Here is a 27,067-nt window from a genome sequence, read left to right on the forward strand (position 1 = left end):
TTGGGTAGGGAGGCTAGTGGATTTTTGGTATTATTTCAGACTTATTGAATTGATGTGGAAATATCTACTGGTGCAATCCCTGAAGCGGATGTGACATCTGTAGCCCTGCCCCAGGGAGTGTGCCAGTAGATAGTAGCTGGTGAAGCCTGGCATGGTGGCACCATCCCAGCCATGAGAGTGGGGACGGCTTGGGAGATGGACAGCAAAGATGGCAGTGGCTGAGGAGGCCTGGTGTGGAGCACCACCTGCTGCACCGCTGCCACTTGTCTTCTGAGGCTGTCCTCAGGAGAGCAGGGACAGCTTGGGAGATGGGTAGCAGAGTCTTTGGTGGATGGCACCGCCCACTGCGCTGCCACTGCTTGTCTTCTGAGCCCGTCCTCAACCTTGGGAGAGCACAAAAGGCCTTGGAGGGCGATTGGTGGTGGCAGCAGAGGTGCAGCGGCCAGGACTCTGTGCCAGACCTCAGCAGCCACCGCTCCAACTGCCCTGAGCCTCTGGGGAGGGCGGTATATAAATGTAATTAATAATAACGGCCGAGAATCCCGTTGCTGGCATGTTTATTTAACTAGGAAGATGCGCATACACTTTTCCTATCAGGATTTCATCCTGATGATTGGTCAGGACCACAAGGCTACAGAGACAGCTGGGATAAAGAGATGTTTGCAGAGGATTTACTCCAGTCTAAGCCCATTAGAAAGTAACAGGCATTGATGGAAGTAGCTGCATCTGGTGGAGGACATCTGACCTGAATGGGCTGCAGTCACTCACTTCCAGGTTAGGGGGCAGGAAGGCAACTCTGCCATAGACTGCTTGTTTACAGCTTAGCGTATGTCGTGGAAGCTCTGCTATGTGCCTAACGCCATAATAAAGTCAGTGGGGTGTGCACTTGCTGCTTTCCAAATAATGATTTCTTTATTACTAGACTTTTAGATTGCCTCTCTCCCAAATTGGGCTCAAGATAGTTTACAACATAATCAAAATACCCCAATAACATACTTTATTAAATTTAGAATTTTCAAATTAATCCAATTCTCTAACTAGCAACAAATTTAATTATTCCCAGTCCAACAGAATGGAGAACTGGTTTCTTGCATTTCCACCTCATTATATTCCCAGGAAGCAGCATTTGCAGGAACTGGTGGGAAAATCCGCTTGGGTTCCATGCGACAAGCTGCAGGCTAATATGAAAACAAGGCTAGTCCATGTCTGCAATGGTAACAAACGCAAGGGCCAAAGAACTATGTAAGCCTTTATAACTCTTCTAAGTCCCCCCCCCCCTCGGCAAGCACACTGCTTTATCTCCACCAAGCTTATTTTCAGCTTATTTGGAGATTAGCTGCAGTAAAAATAAGGGGGAAGGGTGTTTGCAGGGCAGCTGCAGTGAGAGGGCCAAGCACCCTCCGGGTCCACTACTAGCCCTCTGCAAAAAACCCTTCTCCACATTGGCTTTGCAAGGAAAAAAGAGAGAGGTGAAAATGTCCACATCTCTCGCAACATTCTAATCCTGCTTTGCTGTTGACTGCTAAAAACCAGGTTGCTTTCAGCCCCCTTCCAGTGGACACCCTTAAAAGAGTGACTGGCTGTTATGGGAGCGGGGCCCAGCCATCTCAGGCCTGCCTCCCGCACAGTTGAGCAGCTCAAGACATCTCCCTGCTCGTGAACTAGGCTCTGCTGTCTCAAGGCCATAATCGCAGACCTGGAACCAGCAGTCAGGTTGCATTGCAAGGCCTCCCGACTGCTGGGCCGGAAATTGACTCCCCTGCAGAATGGGCTTGAGTAAGCACTGACGCAAATTGTACGGCTCCGCTGCAGCGGCAGGCAGGCCGCTGTCGAGGTCTCAAGGAAGATAGGTCTTATTGCCGGCTGTGATGGCCTTCAGGTTGTTTGTCCTCTTCAGGATGTTGGGGACGAAGAGCAGCCCCGAGGCCCGCTCAATGCTCTCAATGGGCACCAGAAAGCGCTCCAGCGGGAGCTTCTCGTCCACGGGGCAGTTGGGCATGACATAGGAGCGCAGCTCAATCTCTCCGCCAGGCTTCTCCAGGATCAGCACTTTGAAGAAGTGAGTGGGGACAGCCACGTGGTTCTTGCCGATTACCTGGTACTTCACATACATCTTCCCGTCGGCCTCCATCCTGTGCAGAAAGAGGATGTGAGAAGCTGTGTGCATGGGATCTGCACCGCTGTCAGGTTCAGCTTGGGGGGAGGAGGGGAATGTGTCCCCGTCTAAAGCAGCTCCGTAAACAGCCAAAGTGTGGTTTTAGGGCTGAATTGATGCTATGTTTTAATCAGTGCAACACAAAGGGAAGGGCCGGCATCAAGAACCAGCTTGATTAGGGACCTGTTGAGCCCCAACCCCCCAGCCAGGGGAGGCTGGCTCAGTCTCTCAGTCTCAGTACACCTGGAGGCAGGAAACTGTAAAGGGAATTGTGTCCTCGCAGTGGGCCCTCGTTTCACCCAAACCCCCTCTAACATCACAATGGCAATCAGGGTCTCCTTTTAGACCTACAACCATTGATGGGGTTAAAAGGAGTGTGAGAAAGTTGTATTTTCTGCTCTGCAGTGTAGCTGGCAAGATGGGTGCAATTTTAAGTTGGAGGATGAGACAGGAGGTGATGGAGGGGCCCCCAGATGGAGGGGCCCCCAGGGGTGGCCAAACTGGCTCTCCAGGTGTCCATGGACTACAATTTCAATAAACCCCTGCCAGCACTAGCAAGGGCTCATGGTGACTTTAGTCCATGGACATCTGGAGAGCCACAGTTTGGCCACTCTGGCTGTAAACCCAACTTTGAGTAAAAACCTATGGTCCAGGCCTGTTCAGAATCTACAGGTGTGCATTACAGCAGTGGTCCCCAACCTTTCTGAGGCTGGGGCCCGGCAGGGCATCGGGCTGTGCCCGTGCAGACTGCGGCCGCTCATCGGGCCGCGCCCCGCGCCCCCGCGGGCCACGCCCACGCATCGGGTCGCACCCGCACCCGCACGGCCACGCAGCCCGGCCCTGATTCCCTCTCCCCACCCTCCCGCAGTAAGAAGCTTCCCGGGCCGCAAGCTTGCGGCCTGGGATGTTTTTTACTGCGGGGGGAGGGCGGGGAGAGGGAGCCGCGGCCTGGCGCCATGGCCTTCACGGCCCGACACCGGGCCGCAGCCCGCAGGTTGGGGACCACTGCATTACAGGCTCCCCACGTCAAAAAGCAGTCAGCAAATGTGTAAGTTCCCTAGAAAGCTTTTGGACTTTCAGTTATTTTTTTAAAAGGATAGAAAAAGAAAGGTTTCAAGGCTTGATATGTAAGCCCCACACTCTGCAATTCATAACCATCTCGAAACGTAACACAAGGCATCAAGCAGACAAAATCAATTTACTGATGTTTAGTGTGGAGCACATTTCAGCACACAACGAATTCTCCCCTCTGAAAATGTAAAAGCCACCAGTTATGTGGAATCTCTTTCCACACTAACCAGAACAAAGATCCCTTTCAAATAATGCACAAGTGAAGAAAAACATGGCAACCTTTTAATGTTAAGCCTACCGATTAAGTATTTCTTTTTTCAATAATTATGGTAATAAACAACAATTCTACTATACTATACATTACCCCCTGCACAGAATTCTACAACCTCTGAGCCGCACTGAGAGCCAGCCCGGTGCATAGGAAAGTGTTTGGAACTAGAATCTGGCACACCCCAGTGAGAATCCCCACTGCCATGGAAGGCCACTGGGTCTCAATCTCAGCCTAACCTACCTCACAGGATTGCTGTGAGGAGAGAAGGAAGTAAGTTGCTTAAGTCCCCACTGGCGAGAAAAGAATTACATAAATGTTTAAGAATTGTGAGCTAAATAATAAGCAATAGTGTTTTAGCTTGGTCATCAGCATAAGACGTATGTCGTACCAGGTTCATAAAAGATTTATTTTATTATATTTCTATACTGCCCTGATTGGAACTTTCATGAAACAGTAGAATACTAGAGTTAAAGCCTATTGTTGCTTCCCCTGGCCCCCTTGCACAGCCAGGGCCGGATTTACATGAAAAGAAGCTCTAAGCTATTCCACTTATGTGGCCCTTTCACCTCCCTAGAATTCCGCAAAATGAAGATATTGTCACAAAAAAATTGTTCAATAGTCTATATAGTGAAGTGTTTTGAACCTACTGAACTCAAAAGGCGAGTGTTCACTGTTTTTATAATAGTGTAATTTTAATTTTGCTAACAATTTGAATATAGGCCCCTCTTGATCTTGAGGCCCTAGGCTGAAGCCTAGTTAGCCTATAGGAAAATCTGGCCCTGCTTGCAGTCCATCAGGCAGCCCCCCTCACCCTGCCACCCCCGCTGCCTTCCCCCCACCCCTGAGGGCCGGGCCTCAGCATGGGGAAAGGAGCAGGGTGGCCTTGAAGGTGATTACCAGAACCTTAAGCCTGATCTGGCATTCAACTGGTAACCAGTGCAGCTGCTGGAGTGCAGGCTGGATGTGGGCCCTCCAAGCTGTTCCCGTAAGAATCCTGACTGCTGCGTTCTGGATCAGGATAAGGGTAGGCCCGCACAGAATGAACTGCAGAAATCCAGACTAGAGGTAACAGTCATTTGTATCACTCTAGCTAGGTGTTCTGAGGCCAGGCAGGGCACTAGTAGTTTGGCGCATGAGGAAGAATGCTAGCTGAGCTACGCTTGTGATCTGCTCCTCCATGGAGAGGGAGTGTCAGAGATCACGTCCAGGTTCCTGGCTCTGCTACTGATAGTTGCACCCCATTCAGGTTGGGCCATCGCACTTCCTCGCCTGGACCTTTCCCATTAAACCACCAGGACCTCCGTCTTTCAAGGATTTAGCTTCAGACAAGGATAGGCTGCTTCGGCGTCCAAAGCACCCAACCCTAGATGGTTCTGTGTGAGCCAGCCCCCGTCGCTGCTTCCAGACATCTGGCTAATGAGTCTGGGGCTGTGTCACAGTGGCCCTCCAATGTTGCTTTATAAATTACAGGGAAGGTCAGTCAATGTTACCTGGGTAGAAAAAGTGGTCCAGTGCAGACGTAGACATTCTCGTTGTATTTGGTTAGGCTCCTGCAGTATTTCTCCAGATTATTCCAGGCATTCTGATTCAGATGAGGATTCTAAAAGCAAAACAAATCCACAGTGTCTGGCTGAGGGCACTCAATTAACACAGCCTACTTCTCATACCATTGCCATTTCTATTTTTAAACAATATATGCTTTTGTTTTAGAACTGTTTTGCAGACAGGAACTCAAGTGACTACACGGTTGGAGCACCTTTCCTATGAGGAAAGAAAGCAAAAGGGTCTAGGGCAGGAACAGCCAAAATGTCCAGATGTCCATGGACTACAATTCCCATGAGCCCTGTAAACAGCAGGGGGAGAGCATCAGTTCTGGAGAGCATCAGTTTGGCTGCCCCTGGTCTAGGAGGAAAATTTCATGGAAAAGACAACCAATGAGGCATGGGAGACAATTTTTGTACTCTCTGTGCCATAATGCTGCAAAATGAGAGGTCCCCAGTGACCTCTCAGAATTCCAATGGTGTCCAAGAGCCAAAAAGGGGTGGGGACCCCTGAGCTATATCCTTTCATAAAGGAAAGGGCTCCAATAACACAAAGAGAATACCAAGGGGCTTTCCGCACTCCTTCAAAATCGCACAATGGTTGCCAATTGAAAATGCTACTGATTTGCCATTATGCACAACGTCGTTGACAATCTGCCACACACCTGAAACCAATCCGCAAAAAGCGCTTCGTTGTAGCGCTTTCAGGGAAATCCCCAAAAGTGGATTCACCCTCCGGAAAGCGCTACACTCCTGCAACCAATCTGCAACACTAGCGGGAAAGTTCTGTGCGTTACCATTGTTGTGGTTTCTACAAAGTCCCTCCCCCTGGCTCTCTCCTCTGATCTTCCGGCGAAGCGATCGCCATTTTTTTTTCTTCGAGCGAGCGGAGATCAACGCACCGGCGAGCCTCCGTTTAGAGGCTTCCCCGGCTTCAGTCCCTCCCCAGAGCTGTTTAGTCACTAAGCACAAACAACAGAGAAGCCCACTTGCTGATGTATTTTCCCTTTATTTTTCACAGTTTTCGGCCGAAAATCGCGCCTGTGGGGGGGGGATTTTTTTTCACTCGGGAGGAGCGTGGCAACGATGAAACAGCAGCTCAAACACACCTGCAAGCTGGATGGGTGGGTCTCTCCGTTGCAACGAATCAACACAGATTCGTTGCAACGGGTGTGTTTTTTTTTTTTTTAACTTTCTTAAAGGGAAAGGGGCTATTTGGGAGCATGCTAACGGCCGCCCATTGGCTGCTTGACAGCCAGAGGCGGGACGAGCTTGGCAATAGCGCTTCCTTTCTAGCGATTTTTGCCAAGACCGGAAGTCTGTGGGAAACGATACAAAACACAACTGGATTCCACTACAAAGGCAGGTATGCATAATGACGAATTCCACTATTTTAAATGGCGATTTTTCGTTCAGCAAACAATTTGCTACAAGGATCCTGGTGCGGAAAGCCCCCAAGAGCTCCCCCTAAGCAGAAAATGAGCACAGCATGAAGAAGTCTGGGAAAGAACCTCCCCCCCCCCACATGCCCAAGGAGGTCTTCATTTTTAAGAGATGGAGCGCGTCCAGGGTGTTCATCACTTCCTCTATGTAGCACAATCCCTGCTAGATTCAGGGGGTCTGAAGCAGCAGAACCAAGGATGAATTCTGTGGCCCCTCTGAAAGACAGCTTGGTGTAGTGGTTAGGAGAGCAGACTTCTAATCTGGTGAGCTGGGTCTGATTCCTGCTCCTCCACATGCAGCCAGCTGGGGTACCTTGGGCTCACCACAGCCCTGATAAAGCAGTTCTGACTGAGCAGGAATATCAGGGCTCTCTCATCCTCACCCACCTCACAGGGTGTCTGTTGTGGGGAGAGGAATGGGAAGGCAATTGGAAGCCCCTTGTGACTCCTTAAGGTAGAGAAAAGCAGTATATAAGATATATACTCTTCTTCTTCAGTGATATCAGCGCTCTCTCAGTCTCACCTCCCTCACAGGGTGTCTGTTGAGGGGAGAGGAAGGGAAGGCGATGGGAAGCCGCTTTGAGACTCCTTTGGGTAGAGAAATGCAGCATCTAAGAGCCAACTCTTCTGTCAGAGCTGTTCTCAAAGAGCAGTTCTGTCTGAGCTCTCAGCCCTCCCTGCCTCAAAGCCGCTTAGAGACTCCTTCGGGTAGAGAAAAGTGGCATCTAAGAACCAACTCTTCTTCTTCTTCTTCTTCTTCAGTAATCTCAGGGCTCCCTCAGCCTCCCCTCCCTCACAGGGTGTCTGTTGAGGGGAGAGGAAGGGAAGGCGATGGGAAGCCGCTCTGAGACTCCTTCGGGTAGAGAAAAGCGGCATATAAGAACCAACTCTTCTTCTTCTTCTTCTTCTTCTTCTTCTTCAGTAATCTCAGGGCTCTCTCAGCCTCACCCACCTCACAGGGTGTCTGTTGTGGGGAGAAGAAGGGAAAGCGATGGGAAGCCGCTTTGAGCCTCCTTCGGGTAGAGGGAAAGCGGCATACCAGAGCCACCTGGCCCCCTCCTTAGGGGTTCAAACGCAGCCGAGTGTGAGGGGCTCGGGGGCAGAGACGGGCACCTGCTCGCCGTCTCCTGGGGCGGGGCGCACCTGGGGGGCGACGTTGGACAGGTAGAAGGTGTCGGCCATGGCCTGGGCGCTGCGGCGGTGGTTGGCGGCGGCGGCCAGGTGTCCGCGATGGAATCCGCTGCCGCGGTAGTCGTCGCGGGTGGCGCGGTGGAACTCGTGCACGGAGTCGTCCTCGCGGAAGTCGCAGCGGGCGCGCTCGGCGGGGCCGCGCAGCTCGTGGGCGTCGAGGCGCTCCAGCACCCAGAGGGCGCTCCGCCCGCGCGGGTCGTAGCACAGCACGTAGGACTCGCGGCGGCGCAGCAGGCCCGGCCCCGGCAGCCCGAAGCGGCCCACCTCTGGCGGCGGCGGCGAGGGCGGGGAGGCCGCATCCAGCGCCGGCAGCGCCAAGCCAGGCCCCTCCTCAGCCGCCCCCGGCCGCCCCCGGGCCCAGCCCGCCCCCAGCCCCAGCCCCAGCCCCAGCCCCAGTGCCAGGGACGCGGCCGGCGCCAGCCCGCGCCTCAGCATCGCCCGCCCAGGGAGGGAGAGGGACACGGCGGGCGGGGGGGCGGGCGCGCGCTCCCTCCCTCCTGCTGCTGCTGCGGCGGCGGCTGCCCAGGCCCTGCGTGGCGCGCGCTCCCGGCGGAAGCCTCGCGGAGGAGTCGCGGCCCTTGCGCGCCCCGAGGGAGGCCCGGGCCGCCCACTCGCCCGTGGAGGGACCCTGGGCCAGTCGCAGCTCTCGGGGAGCTCTCTCGGCCCCACCTGACTCACAGGCTGGCTGCCCGCCCGCCCGCCCGCCCCTTGGAGTGCAGAAAAGCGGGCTACGAGTGAAGCCACCCGCCCTTTTACCCTTTTACCCTGATTCCCTCTCCCCGCCCTCCCGCAGTAAGAAGCCTCCCGGGCCGCAAGCTTGTGGCCTGGGAAGTTTTTTACTGCGGGGGGGGGGGCGGGGAGAGGGAGCCGCGGCCCGGCGCCATGGCCTTCGCGGGGACCACTGCTCTAGATGTTTATGGACTACAATTCCCATGAGCCCCTGCCAGCGAACACTGGCAAGGGCTCGTGGGAATTGTAGTCCATGGACATCTGGAGGTCCGCAGTTTGACTACCCCTGATTTACACGCTGTTCAAGTAAAAAAAAAAATCCCTCCCCCAGGGTGCAATTTCTGGCCGAAATTACAGGCAGCGTCGAACAGGGGGCTGTATTGTGCTCAGGAAGGCGGAGAAGCCTCGGGGGCGAGAGCTAGGGAGGGAATTCTTTCTACTGCTATTTTGAGAACACACGTCTTTCGCTGATGTGTTGCGGCTTGTGCTCAGAAGTGTAGCGGTTTTTTCAGGGGAATCCACTTTTCTGGATTTCTCCCTAAGCGCTATAAAATTCCAATTGTGGCTAGAGTTTGGTGGGAGTTTTGCGGTTTGTTTACGACGTCATGCGGAACGTTAAATTAATAGCGTTTACAAAAGGTAAGCTTTTGGCTACATTTAAGTTGTGCGGAATGGACCTTGGTTATGCTCCTTGTTCTGCTTCTGCTGCTGAACCTTTCCTCAGCAGCCACAATTAGCACAGCTATAATGAGCGCTTCTGAGAACTCCAGCCTGCAGGACCTTTGGGCAGAGGAGAAGGGCGTTTTTTGTGGGAGAGTGCCCTTGATGACAGAATGCACTCTCAGACACACCCACTCCAGGGAGAGACCAGTTGCTGGAAGAAGCCCTCACCCTGGGGAGCCAATTCGCACCTGGCAAGACTGAATCAGGCTTTGGAAGTCCTGGGGCCATTCCAGCACAAGAAGCCCACTGCAGTCCAACCCCGCTGGGCTTTAAAAAGCCATTGCCCACAGCTGCTGTGCGCCTGAGGGGAAAGTCAGGGCCAGGGGAACCCGGGACAGACGCATTCAAAATGTCGCATGTACCCTTCTCAAGTGGCTGTGGCCCTTTGACATGCAAGGGATCCTGCATATATGCACTTGAACAGGACATGCTAGATTTGCTGTAAGTGTCCATTTGTTGCGGCATTGTCTCAGCAACCACAGGGTGCTAACAGGACGACGGGGTGGGCTTCAGGCTGTAGAACATGGTCTACCTTCTAACTGCCCTCATCCCTGGCTCCTCCTCTTCCTTTGCAGGCTCTTTCTTGAATTTCCTGCTTCAGAAAAAGGAGCCTGTGTCAATATTTCCTTCCTGCCAAAACTCAACATGCTGTAGGAATTCGACTGTTTTTCCTACTGCTTCCATATTTAGACAGCAGCCTCCCCCAAAACAAAAGCAGGCCATGACTTATATAAAGGAAGATCTTTATTCAGAACAAAAAGTAGGGAGGAAGCAGAGATCCTGACACTATTGTGGTTTATCGATAACAGAAACAAAGCTTGCCATTTGAGCAAACACAAAACACATCCACACCCCAGAACAACTTTTGTCGTATAAAAGGATTCAATCCTAAACCTTCCTGGATGACATTTAAACAGTCCCAACAACTCCCAGCACAAATGTCAGCATCTGAGATGTGGCAAAATAAATCCTACTCAATAAAATGCCCCATTATCACGTTGCTCACACAGGCTGCCAGTTGCCTCCTCTCTGAGACAAAGAACTAACTTGACATTTGCAGGTAGGCCACTGATCTCTATGCCTTGTCACACAAGGAACATCAAAGCCACACACCTGGCTGATAGCCAGGAGGCCCATCAAGCTTCCCTCAAAACTGTTTCCCTTTTATTCCTCCCAGTGATCAGGTGGTGGAAAGTCATTCCTGATCAATGGTTCTGTTTGCTTAAAGTTTCCCCGCATGTTAAATGTTTGAGAGCTCACATCTGAGCCAAAGGTGCTACATTCTGGATTTTCCCACCCCTCCATCATAAGGACACAGGTGAGATGCCGTGTGCACACACCACAAGTCCTGCTTTATATATATGCTCTACCTAAACAGTGTTTCTCTGCTTTGCATGAGAGATTTTAAGACTTCTGAAATTGCTCACAGGAGCATCTTTTAAAAACTCTAAAGGTACAAAACACAGTCAAGTAGACCAAAGCAAGAACAAAGGATTTTCTGAGTTTAAAAAACACAGCAAGCAGGCCAGGAATAGAAAAGTGGGAGAAAAACAACAACCTTAAGACACATTCACTGAACATGCATTCGAACAAAATCCTTGTTCTTCAGACAGAGGGGAAAATTCTGGGGGAATTGTACAGTGAGGCCTATCATAATTCTCCCCCTCCGCCAAGAATTTCAGAAAAGAAATCTTGAAATCTTGAACATTATTCTTGGGTACTTTACCCATGTGTTGGAGAAACATCTGCATTTTTATTCCACTCAGTGGCCGAATTCTGAACAAGTTTTCGGCCACCTGCTGGCTGTCCCAAGGTCCTTTTATTACTGAGACCAAAAGTGTGCACTGGATGCCACCAAGCACAGCAGCCCTCCCCACCATCAGACCCAACTGACAGATGCTGGGGGGTTGTGGTGCTGAAAGGGTTCCCAACTGGCCAATGATGTGCAGCAGTGACAGCCAGAGATTTACGTTAATTCTGGTTAGCCCATTTCTTCCTTGCTTTGGAGGACAAGTCACCCCCCAAAGCAAATCCATTCACCTTTCTCTTCTGCCATCAATTTGATTCCCTCCCAGGGGAGAAGGCAGGTGGGAAAACTCCTCTGTAAAAGGGCCCATGATCGTGCTGGGCCAAAGCTGAAAGGCCAAAGCGAGTGGAGTGGCTCCACCAGGAAGTCACGAGACATCACAAGGCACTATGCGACACTAGCAAAGGGCGGGGTGGGGGGCTTTGGAAAACAGTCCAGGGCCTTTCTGGGGGCCTACTCACCAAACTGCTCTCACAGCAAACCACATTGTGGAGTTGGGCCAGATGATCAGCCATGGTTGAGCACTTATGCAGGGCAAGGCAAGGAAGACTGGCAAGCACATGGAAAACGCTTGTGTGCTCCCTGCATGTTTCCAGCTCTGTGGCTGACTATCAAGATGCTGGACAAACACACCCAAGGAGACCCTTGAAGCAATATTGGGAGCCGGGTGGGAGGAAGGGAGAGCAAGCCCAACCCTTCTGCTTAGCTGAGCAGATGCCGGTCAATAGACTTCTGAAGTACTGCTATGCAAAACATGCCCTTTTAAAAATAACTTGCTCCAGATTCAAATAATGCAGACATTCCTCACTCTTATCACCCAGCTATTGTCTGGTGACATTCAGGTGGTCAAATGAGTTTTCTAAATGTTGCAAGCACAGTCTCTAATCTCTCCCAATGCATCTTGGGGCAGCTACCCAACAGAAAAAACGCTGAATTGAGATTTAAAATGAAATCCAGTTAGGCTTCATGCGGCTTCTGGAATTTGTCCGCAGCCAAAACCCAGACACCAGGGGGCTAGTGCAAAGGCACTTAGGTCTAATGGGTCACATCATGCCCTGCATCCCTAACTCCAACCAAATAGGAAACCCTTCCTGGGTGCATGCTTCCCTTCTCCTTAGCAGCTATTCAAGGTTTGGAGCAGGTCAAGATTTCTTTGCCAGTTTTACCAGGGGTGGCCAAACTGTGGCTCTCCTACAATCGCCATGAGCCCCTGCCAGCACGTGCTAACAGAGGGTCATGGGAATTGTAGTCCATGAGCATCTGGAGAGCCACCATTTGGCCACCCCTGTGTGTAGAGTGTGTTTGCTGGCCCCATTCATGTCTCCCCCCCCTTGTGTGTTGTGTGCTTTTAGATCAATTCCTTCATTGTGGTTAAGGACTGCTATGCAGCAAGTCCAAAGGACCACTTAGCTCCAGGATGCTGCCTCCTGTCCATATCACTAAGAACTTGGCTGCAAGGCTGGAATGGGGGAAGGTAATCCTCTGCAACAGGCACCCTGGTTTGTAGCAAGCTACACGAGAGCTTCACAGCAAGCATTTCTGTAACCAGCAGCCTGCAGGTAATCAAGTCTCAGGGTTTGGGAGCACAAAGCTAAGGTTCTAACAACATGATCTTACCCATTTCCATTCTTCAGCCACTAACAGAATCAAAGAATGGGATTGTCCCTGATTCAAGGAAATGGAACAGCTGGTCCAGGAAAGAACACACTGGGAGGGAAGCATGAAGGGGAACATGTGATGGATATGAATTCGGCAGAAAGAGGAAGCAGGTTCACTATTTTTGCTAAGACCACCCATTAGCAGCTCATTTTCTTAGAGGTAGCACACACTAAGAAACAAAAGATGAAGTGCCAACGGCCCTCCCACCACCTGATGTAGCTGTCAGAGTTTGAGCTGTGGCTCACATCACAGAATCCTCTTCTATAGGATCCCCCGCCCCCAATATATAGTGCTGTGCTAGGCCCATTCCCCTTGACAAACTAGTGTCCAAGTTTTCTCTCCTTCTCCCATGGGGGAGGATCCTGTGAATCACAACTGAAATCACAGCTGACACATCCAAAGAGGCAGCTCCAGATTAATTAACAGCTGCAGGTGGTTCCCCCCACATGTCTTGTGACTGAGGAAAAATTCAAGTCTGTGCACCTGGCAGATACCCAGTTGACCCTCCCGGCTTCTCTCAAAACAGCTGCCCGTGACACCTTCAGCAAAAAGGCAGGTGGAGATCTGGAAGGTCATTCCTGATCAAGGGTTCTTTCTGTGGAATGTTTCTCACACAAATGAAATGTTTGGAACCTCACGTCAGTGACCTTAGTTGCTGCAGCCACTGCTCATATTTTGCTTCTGGGTGGCAAACTGGGACAGGTGCTAACCCAGTATATATGGGGGAGTGAGCCCACCAAGAGACCCCCTAATTGCTGCCCTCCAGCATAAAAGCCCCCTAACTACATCAGAATAGCACCAATTTCTTATCAGAGCACGCTATTATGTGGCCGGACACACAAAGATGCCTCACTTCCTATGGTGGAGACAGTCTTTTCTCTTGTTACTCAGTTCCGACTAGGTAAACACAATTTCTGAAATGTTACAAACACAGAAAGCATGTCAACAGAGAGTGGGCAATGCCTTATTTCCTTAAAGCTTTTCCAGCCTTTACCTGAGCTGAGCAACAATAGAAGTAAAGCAAGCCTTGAAGACTAAGCAACAGGTTATCTTACATCACTATACTAAGTTGCAAAAGGTTCAGGCTGTCTCAGACGAAGACAGAGACATCAAGCCATGTCACCCCACTGATTACCATTTCTTGTGGCAGATTTCCTCCCTGGCAAGAGAGAGGCGTTTAATTTCACCACTAAAGGCAGCTCAGATTTTGCTACACCAATGGGGATGATAAATCAGAGCTGCTCTAAGCTGGCCTGGTTATCACTTTGAAGCATCTGCACCTGGAAATTACTTGGGTTAACAGACAGCAAGGGAATTGATGTGGGACACATAGGTCAAGAATGAGCTCTTTGAATGCCACAAAAATGGCTGGGGCGAGAGATGTACTATGGAACAATCTTTTGAGACCTCCACATCATGCATGGGACATAATCCTTTAACAGAAAAGTATGGAAGCATCCTGGGGTTGCCGTGTAAACGAGAGGCAGAGAACAAACTTTTAAAAGCGTGTCTGATTCTATGCCCACTCCCTGTGGAATCAAACCCAAACGCAAAATAATCGCAACAATCTGATCTCCAGCCTGCCTTTTAAAGCTGCCGTACCAGCCAGTGATGTGCAGTGCCAGCACTCCAGGCAACAGGTGGCTCGAAATTTATTGGTGGCAATGGCAGGGTGCTTGCCCTGAGGCAGTGGGCAATAAGGCTCGCACGGTTTCATTCGGTCCACTTCTGCCTTCTGTGAAAAGTCAGCATCAAAACTAGACACATCAGGGGCAAACATCAGCAACAGCTTTGCTTGGAGAAAAGCAGTCGTGCCACCCCTGTTCAAAGTTTGGGGGGAAAAGAAATCGGGGCAACCTCAGACAGAAGCTGCTCTTTCCTCCCCTGTGCAAAAGCCACTGGTTCCCAGCCTATTCCATGCACAGTCCAGAATGTGTCACACCTGAGGACTTGCTCCATAACACCATTTGCTGCTCTTGGTTCCATAAAAGCTGGAGAAATACGTAGCTCATCTTCTGTTGTCTCCGCACCTGGCGACAGGTTTTGTTTTTTTTTAATCATAGGAAAAAAACATTGTGCTCAACATGGAGTCATTTCAGCAGTTGAGATCTAAGAAATCCAGAGTGCAGAGCTTGACTAACCCGAAGGTCGCTCTTTCAGGAATTAATAAATAGAGTGGAAGGAGACTTCCTGCCAGGACACAATATTGGGCACGCCACAAGATGCACCAGCAGCTTCCACCTCCACGGTGCACGGTCACGCAGTCTCTCTCCTACATACCATGAATCCTGGGGGAAGGGGGGGCTACTTGGAATCTTGAAGGTCTTTTGCCTTCTTCAAAATCAGATGAACATCTGAGATGGGGTAATCCTGTGTTTAAAAACAATGGATACAATGAGAAGTGTTGGTTTTTTGCATCCCACTCTTTACTATCCAAAGGGGCTTACAATTACCTTCCCTTCCTCTCCCCACAACAGACACCTGTGAGGTAGGCTTGGCTGAGAGCACTCTGGAAGAACACCTCTAACAGGCTAGGCCAAGGTCCCCTAGCTTAGCGATCCCCAACCTGTGGGCCATGGACCACATGTGGTCCTTCGACTAATTGGAGGTGGGCCCCAAAGGACGCCTTCTCCCCCTCCCCCGCCCCTTTACTTCATCCCTCCCAGCCCTTTACAACACACTTCATTGTTGTGGCGTGTCTGTATCTTATTTTGAAGGGATGTTTAAACATTACCATAGCGATCAGAGAGCGTTAGGGCAGTGGTTGAGAGTAGAGGAGTAAACAACCCCCCCCCCCCCACCGGGCCTCGGTTAAAGGCGTTGAGTGGTCCCCGGTGATAAAAAGGTTGGGGACCACTGGCTGCATGTGGAGGAGTGGTGAATCAGCCCCAGTTCTCCAGATTAGAGGCCACCACTCTTAACCACTATACCAAGCTGGCATGAGGGAAACACTTTCTGTTAGCAACATTCTAGGATTCAGAGGTAAAGCCAAACAAGCCACCTAGAATAATGCAAGATATTCCTCTTTGCACTGAGTAGAAGTAAGTTGAAAAGGGGATGGGGGGAGCCTGGCCCTCAAGGACAGCTGGCCTGACTCTACTGGTTCTAGATGTGATGTCACACCAACAGCATAACAGCAGCTACCTTTGTTAGTCTGCTGCACCAAAATAAGAACAACAAATCTGTGCAGCTTTTTAAGAACAAATGAATTTCTGCAACCCTTCTCATTGGCCAGGGCTCTATTTCTCAGATGCTCTGGAGCAAGGAAGGCTAGGGGGGGGGGGGAGTTGTACCATTAATTTACTTTTATTCTGTCAATACAATATGATAACATTTACTGTATATAGCCAAAGGCCATTACAAAACATAATTAAAAACAATATGGTACAAATACGAATAAAACAATATTTCTCCAATATTGCATACATAAAATTATAAACAAGGGCTACTGAGTTACAATAAAAAATATGGTGTATCAAGGTGGGGACACCTGTAAAAAAGCTTTGGCTCGGATCTTCCTGGCAGCAACAGCGAAAAGTGCCACCCTATATGAAATATAGGGGTCAACATCTGATAACAGATAGGTGACTTTGTTAAAATCAGAAATAGGGTGTGAGTTTGGTAATAACTTGGTGAGGAATTTGCCCCTGAGTTCGGAGTACAGGGGACAAGCCAAAAAAAACATAGTGGGGCAGGTCCTCCACAGATGGATTTCCACATATGCACAGGCGTTGGGCTGTGGGTATTTGGAGATATCGCCCAGAGAGCATGGCTGATGGCATCATTTCAAACTGCAAAGATGTTAGGGCCATTCTAAGATTGCGTGTTATGTTTACTAAATATAATGCTCTAGAGTGGTCGTTTTAAATTGTTTTATACCATGGAGCTGACTGTGATAGCAGAATTGATCAATCAATGAATCAGCTTTGAGCACCCAATCACGTAAATCAGAAATATTGGCTGATGTATTCAGTAAGTCATCTGGTATGGTATAGCATGAAAGAATGGAGCTAAAAAAATCAGACTGATTCCTGTCTTTGCTCAATAAGAGCTTAAAACTTTGATGGCTTAAAGAATCTGATTTGGTTGTTGTGTCTTTCTTCCAAGATTTCAGAATAGCTAAGTGGGCACGGGCTTTGAGTGAGGGGAAATCAAGCTCTGCCCTCATCAGGGCTGCAGGGGACCCTTTTGGAAGAGCCAGGAAGTTCTGAATGGGCTCCAAGCTATTGATTATTTGTTCTTTCCAGCCCCAGATGTCGATGCCATATAGTAGGTGAGGAATGACCTTGGCTGCAAAGAGCTTTAGAGCTGGGTCAACTAGAAACCCTCCCCTGGTGTAGTAAAATCTCAGAATGGCTCCAATGATTTTTAGACCAGAGACCTGTATAGTTGCAAGGTGGGCCTTCCAGTTTAGGGCCTCACTGTGAGCTTTTATTCTGTCTCTCTCTCCAAAGCAGCCTCCATCATTCTCCTCCATTCTGGCCTCACAGCAGCCTGTGAGGTAGGTTAGGCTGAAGGTGAGTGTCCATGGCAGAGAGGGAATTCGAACCTTGGCCACCCAGGTCCTAGACTAGCCATTACACCCACATTGGCTCTCAAGGGTCTTTTAGGGGGGAAGTTCTACTTTTCACCTGAAAGCTGAAGTAAACAAACATTCCACATGATATCTGCATTTTGTACTGAAACCACTTCCAAACCAGCTCATATTTAGGACCCTGATGACACACAAGACTTGCTCCTGGCTCCTTCTCACTAATCAGCTCTGGGAGGATCCTTACACTGGGAGGCAGCTTACACTGACACACAGGCTGGTTGGAAAAGACCCCCCCCCCCCACACACACACACACACACACTCTGCAAAACCCACTTGAGGATATTTTAGTCTTCCAGCACTTAATCGAGTAACCTCATCTGAAGCTTATCCTGCATCAGGCTGAGTGACATTCATATGTGACTGGGCATTTTCATACTGGAAGCAAATAGGCAGAATGACAACCTTAAAAAACTGCATGAAGCTGAAAAATGAAACGGCCTCCAGAATTCATTGCCTGAAAGAACTTCTTTGTGCTGCTTCGTAACCAGACCAACTATCCCAGGATGGCTGGGCTCAATATCTTCTACAGCAGGCAATCGTTTAAGGGCTGGGAGGGGCTGCGGCTGGGAGGGTGATATATCTGCTTGGCATGCAGAAGGCCCCAGGTTCAACCCCCAATATCTCCAGTTAACAGGATCAGGAAGGAGGTGACGTGAAAGACCTCTGCCTGAGACCTTGGAGAGCCACTGCCAATTTGAGTAGACCAGGGGTAGTCAAACTGCAGCCCACCAGATGTCCATGGACTACAATTCCCATGAGCCCCTGCCAGCGAATGCTGACAGGGGCTCATGGGAATTGTAGTCCATGGACATCTGGAGGGCCACAGTTTGACTACCCCTGCAGTAAACAGACTAAGAGTCTCATTCAGCACAAAACAGATTCATTTGGTCATTGTATACACACACTTGACTAAGTCCATTGCATTCTACCTGCAGAAGTCGCATGTTCAGCGTAAAATCTCCTTCCAGTAATTGGTCCCGAATGAGCCTTAGGAGGAAATGGGGGGGGGGGGGAGAGAGAACACTTGTATTATATTAAAGCAAATATTTTTTGCTTCTTCAGTACAGGTAAAAGTAAATATTCAGGGAATGCATCTTCCCTGAACATCAGTTCCTGGCCTCCAAACCAGCCAAACTGGCCCACATTTTGCTGGTTCATACCCATCTCTAGCTACAAGTCCTAAAGAACAAGCACCATCCATGCAGGGCCTGCAACCACTCACGTCAACATGGCACAGCAGACTAGCAGCAGGAAGTCAAAACGGCTGTCGTCGGCAAAGAGGGAATCCCAGATGCGGATGACGTCCGGCAACAGGAACTCCTGGGACAACAGCAGTGTCAGCCAGCGGAAGGCAAAGAACTGGGGCTTGATATTCTGTTCTTGCTGTGAGGACACAGTGAGGACAGAGACAGAGGGATTAAGTCACCGAGTCAGTTTGCTTTTTAAAAAAGGAGAGGGGAAAAATGTAACTTCTGAGGGAGGTTACCCTAAAGGGGAATGGGCTTATCAGTGGTGGTGCCTATACTGAACAACTCTCTCCTCCTGGCCTAGTCTTTCTGCCTGGTGCTACTGCTGCTAATGCTTAGGTGTGGGGTGCAATACATTCTCCTCCCCTGTGCTTTTAGTAGATTTAAGATCTGTTTCTTACCTTAATGCTTTTATTTATTTATTGGGTTTATTGCCTGCCACTCTCGATAAACGTCCCACGGTGGGTTACAATAGCAATAAAAAACCCCATAAATAATGATTAAAAATCCAATAATCCATATTAAAATAATACCCCGGGGGCAAGCAAATAAAAAGAGACCCACTCCCCAGCTACCCCCTCACTCTTTATTTTAAAGGTTTCCACAACCGTTTAGTATGGAGCACAAAACCCAAGCTTTTTTCCTCTCCGTAAGCCAGTGTTTGTGTTTCAGACCCCTGGAATTAGCCCTGAGGGCAGCCCCACTTATTCTGCCACAAGATAACATGAGGGCGAGTTCACACTTGCAGGAGAAGGAAGTGGAACAACAGCCTGAGGTCCATTCCGCACGACTTCAATGTTGCCAAAGGCTTGCAAATTGTAAACGCTACTAATTTGCAGTTACGCATGACGTCGCACACAATCTGCCACACTCCTGAAACAGTCCCGCAAAAAGCGATTCGTTGTAGCGCTTAAAGGGAAATCCAGAAAAGTGGATTCACCCTCCGAAAAGCGCTACACACTTGCAAACAATCTGCAACAGTAGCGAAAAAGACCTGTGCGTTCCCACTGTTGTGGTTCCAGCAAAGTCCCTCCCCCTGGCTCTCTCCTCCGAACTTCCGGCGAAGCGATCGCCATTTTTTTTTTCTCAGAGCGAGCAGAAAGCAACGAACTGGCGAGCCTTCATTCATCCAGCGAGGCTTCTCCGGCTACAGTCCCTACACAGAAGTGCTTTAAAGCTCCCCTAAGTCCCCAAGCACAACACAGCCCCGTTTGCAAGTTCCCTTTATTTTCGGACGAAAATCGTACCCGTGCAGGGGGGGGGATTTTTCTTTTCACTTGGGGGAGCGTGGTAATGATGACTCGCCAGCTCACACACCAGCTGCCAGCTAGATGGGTCTCTACGTTAGGAGGAATCAAGGCATATTTGTTGCAACATGTGTTTTTCTTTTTTTTAAACCCTGTTCTTAAAAGGAAAGGGGCTTTTTGGGAACATGATAACAGCCACCCATTGGCTGTTCGTTTGATTGACAGCCAGGGGCGGGACAAAGCACAGAAAAAATCGCTTCCTGGATAGCGATTTTTGCGAAACCAGAAACCTGTGGGAAATGATTGAAACGCTACTGGATTCCACTACAAAGGCAGGTATGCGTAACACCATGATTGCACTATTAAAAATAGCGTTTCCGCTTTCAGGAACCAATTGGCAACATTGGTCCTTGTGCGGAATGGGCCTGTGTGTGGCTAGTTCCAGTTCCGAGTGTTAAAAAAAATTCAACAAAACTGACTGCAAATAGGGAGCCAACAACGTGTAAAGAAGTGTTTAATCCACTCTTCTGCCCTTGCTATGTTATGCTGGCTTTCTGTCTGCAGGGACTGTGACACTTCTGCCCCACCAACCACTCAGGCAAACAGCCCTTGAGCATGCAAGAGATACAGCTCTGCTCAGAGACTAAGGGAAGGGAGATACTTTGATCCTGGAGAAATCCACTGTGCTCTCCAACTCCCTGTGAAGCAGGGGTCAGAGCCCACCATCAAGCAGCTCGCTATCACCTCCTGACCAGAGGGGTCTGTAGTCTGCTGCCAGGTGGTACATTTTCACAATGTGCCACCATTTTCACAATGTGCCACCACCCTGGAAAGGAACCAAGACCATTAGGATGCTTTGGGCTTTAGGATGCTTTGGGCTGATCCTGCGTTGCGCAGGGGGTTGGACTAGGTGGCCTGTATGGCCCCTTCCAAGTCTATGATTCTATGCAGTCTCTTTAACGAATATGATTTTATTACTACAGTCCTCAACTATCCAGTAAATACAGCTTACAGAACTAGAGTGCGGCCTAAGAAACGTAAAGGAAATAAAGAAAACAAGATTCAAATTGGTGTGTGTGCGTATGTACACACACACGCACACAGAAGGGCCAGCTCCTTCTCAAATCTTCCCCCACCCCATGCGTAAGAAAAGGTCTTATTGAATCTGAAAGTCAGGGTCAGATAAGAAACGTACCAAACTGGCTTAGCTAAGAAAGAGGCGTTAACATTCCAAAGGACGCCATGTTTCCCAATGGTATCCAGCTGGGAAAGCTAAATGGTGGGGCCCACCTGGCCTCATCCTTCAGCTGTTCCACCATGTGATCCTCCACTCTCTGGATCGGGGTAGTCAAACTGCGGCCCTCCAGATGTCCATGGACTACAATTCTCATGGGAATTGTAGTCCATGGACATCTAGAGGGCCGCAGTTTGACTACCCCTGCGATGCTGACCCCTTATTCTACTATGCAAGCAGTGCAAATTTTCGCTTATGAGAAACGTAATATGTTGCGTTCTCGCTGAAGAGGAAGAAGAAGCATCTGGCAGCAGCCCTTCTCTATTCCCTAGCAGGGCAAATATCGTTTGAATCGCTCCAAAGGCTCCTCTTTTTTCTGCCACATAGAGAAATGTCCAGTGATCTGTGAAGCTATTCTCTCTCAAATCTAGGGGGGGAAGGAAGTGCGGCTGGTTGATAACCACAAGCTTCCTCTCAAGCAATGTAGTGGCTAAATGGAAACTCAGTTTAACCACAGAGCAGTGGTCCCCAACCCCCAATCAGTCGGTACCGGGCCGCAGCTCCTCCTCGTCCTCCACACCGGCTGCTGCCTCGGGGGCTGCCCTGCCACCAGCTCACCTTTGGTGCTCTCCGGCGGCCGCCATGGCTGAGAAAGACCAGTCCCCCAACGCCCCCTATGCAAGGATGACTCTATCCAAATGGGGGAAGGAACTGGCAGAGTGCCTGTTTTGCAAGCAGAAGATCTTAGGTTCAACCCCTGGCACCTCTTCTTCAAGGATTTCAAGCAGCAGGGACCGGGAAAGGCCTTTCAACTGGGAAAGAGCCTTTCCCACTACACTCCCCCAGAGGTCATTATGATCATCTGACCAAAACCTGATCAGGATCCCAAGCCGAGGGGAGGCGAGACTGGCCTGTGCCAGGGCCTTTTTGCTGTTGCCCCAGCCTGGTGGATCTCTCTGCCAAGAGGGATCAGGACCCTGTGGGACCTTAGCCAGTTCTGCAGGGCCTGCAAGGCAAAGCTGTTTCACCAGGCCTAGAGTTGAGGCCCTGATGGACCATCAAAGAGAAGAAGAGTTGCTTTTTATACCCTGGTTTTCTCTACCAGGACTCTCAAAGTGGCTTACAGTGGCCTTCCCTTTCTTCTCCCCCCAACAGGCACCCTGTGAGGGAGGGGAGCATGAGAGAGCCCCAAGATTACTGAAGAAGAGTTGGTTCTTATATGCCGCTTTTCTCTACCCGAAGGAGTCTCAAGGCAGCTTCCAATCGCTTTTCCCTTTCCTCTCCCCACAACAGACACCCTGTGAGGTGGGTGAGGCTGAGAGAGCCCCAAGATTACTGAAGAAGAAGAAGAGTTGGTTCTTATATGCCGCTTTTCTCCACGCAAAGGAGGCTCACAGCGGCTTCCATTCATCTTCCCTTTCCTCTCCCCACAACAGACACCCTGTAAGGGAGGTGAGGCTGAGAGCCCTGAGATTACTGAAGAAGAAGAAGAGTTGGTTTTTTATATGCCACTTTTCTCCACGCAAAGGAGGCTCAAAGCGGTTTCCCTTTCCTCTGCCCTTTCCCTTTCCTCTCCCCCCAACAGACACCCTGTGAGGTAGGTAAGGCTGAGGGAGCCCTGATATTACTGCTTGGTCAGAACAGCTTTATCAGTACCATGGGGAGCCCAGGGTCACCCAGCTGGCTGCATGTGAGGGAGTGCAGAATCGAACCCGGATGCCAGATTAGAAGTCCGCACTCCTAACCACTACACCAAACTGGCTCTCACACCAGGGGTCAGGGGGAGGCACTTTTTTGGCCCAAGAAGGTTTTGGTAGGCCAGCAAACCAAGTGGAGGGGGAATGAGGGTGGCACCATGCCAAAGACTCTGGGAGCAAAGTGAGCTCCAGAGGCAGTGCCAGCATCTCAGGGATTCATCTTGTTCCCTTGTGCAGAGAAATCAGTCCGGTACGCTGAGCTCAGCATATTCACCACTGCTTGCCTACTGACCTGGGTTCTAAGCTGGCAGCAAGACAAATGATGGCTTGGCATAACACCTGAAACATGGAGACCCACGAAGTTGGTACTGACAAACTCCTTACCAATTTCATATAAAGCTCCATGTCTTTCTCTTTCAAAGTGGAGTAGACCTTCTCCATTTTGTAGGTGATGCCGCACTGGGAGTCGTCCAGACTCTTGATGAAGTTGTCCCTGATCTCAGACATGAGGTTGGTGAAACAGAAGAAGGTATCAGCTTCCGCATGCTCTGTGCAGGAAACAAGAAGTGCCATATACCCTTTAATAAGGTGTAACCGACAAAGGCCGAGCATCAAAGAATTGAGGCTTTTGAACTCTGGTGCTGGAGAAGATTCTTACGAGTCGCTTGGACTGCAAGGCGAACAAACTGGTCAGTCCTAGAGGAGATCAGCCCTGCCTGCTCCTTAGAAGGCCAGATCCTGAAGATGAAACTCAAATACTTTGGCCACCTCCTGAGAAGGAAGAACTCCCTGGAGAAGAGCCTAATGCTGGGAGCGATCGAGGGCAAAAGAAGAAGGGGACGACAGAGAATGAGGTGGCTGGATGGAGTCACTGAAGCAGTAGGTGCAAACTTAAATGGACTCCAGGGAATGGTAGAGGACAGGAAGGCCTGGAAGATCATTGTCCATGGGGTCGCGATGGGTCGGACACGACTTCGCACCTAACTACAACAACCAACACTGCCTCTTCTGGACCAGACTGGCCTAATTCACCCTACTAGAACCTCCTTCTCAACTCCTGTAAAGTGTTCTGTGTGGAGCTGCCCTTAACAGGAGTGTGGAAACTCCCTCCAGTGCAAAATGCAGCTCTTCATTTCCCACTTGGGACAAACACCTCTGAACAGCCTCCATTCTGAAACAGCTTGACTGGTGGTTTGTTTCTGGGCTGAATTTAAGGTCCTGGTTGTTACCTTTAAAGACCTTCACAGCCTGGCACCTGCATACGTGAAGGGCTGGCCCCCCCTATCCAATCCCCATCTGCTGCTTGAGTTCCTCCAACCAGATCCTGCTCCCTGTTCCAGCTGTTTGAAGAGGTGCATTAACTGGCAGCCTTTGTGCTTTCTGCCATGCCTGGAGTAACGCTGGTTGCCGCTTTAGAGTCAGGAAGGAATTTTCCTCCAGGTCTGATTGGCCCAGGGATCCTGGAGGTTTTTGGCCTCCTTCTAGGGGAGTGTGCGGAAGGGGAAAGTAATTGTGAATTTCCTGCAGGAGACTGTATGACCCACGGTCCCTTCCAATTCTATGTTTCTAGGGGTCACTTGGCTGCAGCACAGATTCTGTGGCCCCGGAAGCCAGAGGAAGAGGTAGGTTTTTACCAACATTCAGAAACAGCTGTGAGACGATTCTTTCCCAAAGGGCTTTCTGCTGAAAGTGGTGGAGAGTTGTGGTTTATTGTTATGTTTCTAGGCAAATAATACATGGAATTCCTGTTTGTAGGCATTAAGTATGGGCCCCTTGGTTTTCCAGGTTGTTTTTAATTTTGCAATGATTTAACCTTTATGCCCTGAAGGTGGGTATATTTTAGGGGTGAGCGCTTCGCTGCAGTTCGGCTGCCTGGTAGATTACCAAAGTCTGAGACGGCCAGCACCGCGGTGCAGAGGGGCAGCCCTCCCCTCCATGCCGCTGGCTGAGTCACGCTTCGGTAATCGTCGAAGTGGCCGAACCGTGCCACAGTGCTCGTCCCTAGTATACTTCCTTTATCTCCAGCCTATTGGGAGGAAAGTCAGATGAAGGGTGTGTATTTAATAATAATGTAATTTACTAATAAGAGGATACTGTCAGTTTTCATTTCCAAGCACCCTAACCAAAGAACGTACTGAGGAGGCCGCTGGTCCTCTTACCTTTCCAATCACTGTTGGAGTCGGTAGCAAAAGTGTAGTAAAGAGGTCCTACTATTTCGTTCATCCCTTGGACATAGGCTATCCCCGGATTGAGCTTAGCGTAGATGAACAGGATTCGCTCCACCACTTCCCAGTGAGCCTCACAGCCATTGGGCAGGACTTCATACTCACTCAGGGGATGAGGCGCTGATGCTTTATGAGGGGAGCTCACCTAGGAAAGCAAAGGGGAAGGAGAAGAGTAAGTTTCTGCTGCAATAAGTCTGCAAGATCGTCCCTAGGCTCACAATAAATGCATGGATTCTTTAAAATGTTACAGGAGTAGTTTGGTTATGCTAGGGGAAGCATACTAACAAAATTTCCCTGTACTTCTTAAAGAGACAGAAAACCCTTTCTCAGTCCAGCATGTCTGAGAGATGTATCCTATAGTACCCTATCAGAGGTGTTGTTGAGAGGGTACTATTTGCGCATTTGAGATTGCAAGGAGGCACGTAAATGCCATTCCTCTGCTGCCCAAGAAGAAGTAGAGCAGAGCATAGATTTCTCAAAGCAAATAACAAATAAATATTCCCCCCTCCTCCTAAGGTGGTTTCAGCATCTCCCATGTTTCTCATTCAAAAACAGCCAGAATTTATATTTTTTGCTTGCTCTTTTATATATTTGAAGCACAAAAAGCACACCTATCAGAAAACTCAGATTTATGTGCATTTGTGTAGCCAAATGTGGACATAACATTGCCTAGGATCGCCCAGTGAAAGGGGTCTTGCAGAGACCTGTCTTACCACTGGAGCAATGAGGAGTAACTGTACACGAAGAAAGCCAGCCACCAAGCACTACCTTGCCAGTTTTCATAGAGAAAACTCTCTTTGTACCTTCATCCACCTGACTACAACAGGGATGTCTGCAACTGAAGTAATTTCTTACATTGGTAACGCCGCTCCGGTTTCGTGCCACTGTCTGTGACTTCAGTGTGGTCTGCTCCACTCGCTTGCGAAGGGTCTCAAACTCATTCTGGGGGTCCAGGATCAACAGGCAAGGGTATTCGGTTGGGCGCTGGAAGAATGCCATATCAGGGTACAGCCTCCTGGACAGGCAAGATCATAGTTTTGTTTTTTAAGAGTTTTTAAAGAAGCAGCAGCAGCAGAAGAGTTGGTTCTTATATGCCGCTTTTCTCTACCTGAAGGAGTCTCAAAGCAGCTTCCAGTCACCTTCCCTTTCCTCTCCCCACAACAGACACCCTGTGAGGGAGGGGAGGCTGAGAGAGCCCTGAGATTACTGAAGAAGAAAGGTTGTTTCTTATATGCCGCTTTCTCTACCTGAAGGAGTGTCAAAGCAGCTTCCAGTCGCCTTCCCTTTCCTCTCCCCACAACAGACACCCTGTGAGGTGGGTGAGGCTGAGAGAGCCCTGATATTACTGAAGAAGAAGAGTTGGTTCTTATATACTGCTTTCCTCTACCCAAAGGAGTCTCAAAGCAGCTGGATGCTAGAACTAGAGTACTCAGGGCTCTCTGAAACCAGGCAAACCTGGACTAGGATTCAATACGACAGGCAAGCCCCCAGTTGCTCCCCAGTCCTTTTCACACACCTGACATCCTTGTCTATCTGCAGCAACACTTCGTTGTCCTTGAAGTAAGTGTTCCATCGGCTGTCTGGATTAGGGTTTAGCGGCTGCACAGGAGTATTTCAAAAAGGCAAAACATAGAAAGGATTGTCACATGAAGCTGCCTCACAATGAATCAGACCGATGGTTCACCGATGGTTGCTCTGACAGCAAGAAAGCCTTTGACAGTTCAGTGCCCAAAAAGCACTCTTGGCTCTGCGGGTACTCATAAACTGGTGATCCCTGGCCCATGTGAAGTGTGCCTGGCCTCGACCAGGCCTTTTCAGTCCTGGCCCCACCTGGTGGAATGAGCTCCTGGAAGAGCGGTGGGCCCTATCACAGTTCTGCAGGGCCTGCAAGACAGAGTTCTTCCATCAGGCATTTGGTCAAGGCTAGGGCAGGAAGATCCTTGGGTCCCCCTTTCTTGATGTCGACATCTTAGACATCACTACATCTCCCATCCACCCCCTTTGAAGCATGGGATTTGGTGATGAGGAGGTCTGCAGAGCCCGGGTTGGCTGCTGGGGAGGAGAAATGTTAACGATTAATTCTCTACTGCTGTACTATATAATATGTTCTAATTAAGGGGTTTTGGTGTTTTATAGTATTGTATTTTATTGTATTCTAATGTTTTAAATTATAAGCTGCCGCAAGCCAGCCTTGGTAGAGAGCAGTGGGTAGTGTGTGTGTGTGCTTGTGTGT

General features: G+C 49.7%; 2 protein-coding genes across 3 annotated transcripts in view; both read right to left on the reverse strand.

The window, feature by feature from the left end:
* Nucleotides 1-890: 890 nt before the first annotated feature.
* ENDOG (endonuclease G) lies at nt 891-8,381 on the reverse strand. Its single transcript, XM_077306760.1, has 3 exons — nt 7,624-8,381; nt 4,988-5,097; nt 891-2,132 (listed from the first exon to the last, which is right to left on the reverse strand). The coding sequence occupies exons 1-3, from the start codon at nt 8,104-8,106 to the stop codon at nt 1,838-1,840; spliced, it is 888 nt and encodes a 295-aa protein (XP_077162875.1). The 5' UTR covers nt 8,107-8,381; the 3' UTR covers nt 891-1,837.
* Nucleotides 8,382-9,849: 1,468 nt separating this feature from the next.
* Nucleotides 9,850-27,067, reverse strand: part of TBC1D13 (TBC1 domain family member 13) — a 33,149-nt gene continuing 15,931 nt past the window's right edge. For both annotated transcript variants that reach the window (XM_077306877.1, XM_077306878.1), the window contains 7 exons: nt 26,351-26,433; nt 25,690-25,849; nt 24,769-24,979; nt 22,994-23,157; nt 18,407-18,567; nt 18,114-18,171; nt 9,850-14,959 (listed from right to left, as the gene is read on the reverse strand). In XM_077306877.1, coding sequence (XP_077162992.1) covers nt 14,894-14,959; nt 18,114-18,171; nt 18,407-18,567; nt 22,994-23,157; nt 24,769-24,979; nt 25,690-25,849; nt 26,351-26,433 — 903 coding nt within the window. In that variant the 3' untranslated portion in view covers nt 9,850-14,893. The remainder of the gene's footprint in view (nt 14,960-18,113; nt 18,172-18,406; nt 18,568-22,993; nt 23,158-24,768; nt 24,980-25,689; nt 25,850-26,350; nt 26,434-27,067) is intronic.

The sequence above is a fragment of the Paroedura picta genome, chromosome 12 (assembly GCF_049243985.1).
Source record: "Paroedura picta isolate Pp20150507F chromosome 12, Ppicta_v3.0, whole genome shotgun sequence".
Classification (NCBI taxonomy): domain Eukaryota; kingdom Metazoa; phylum Chordata; class Lepidosauria; order Squamata; family Gekkonidae; genus Paroedura; species Paroedura picta.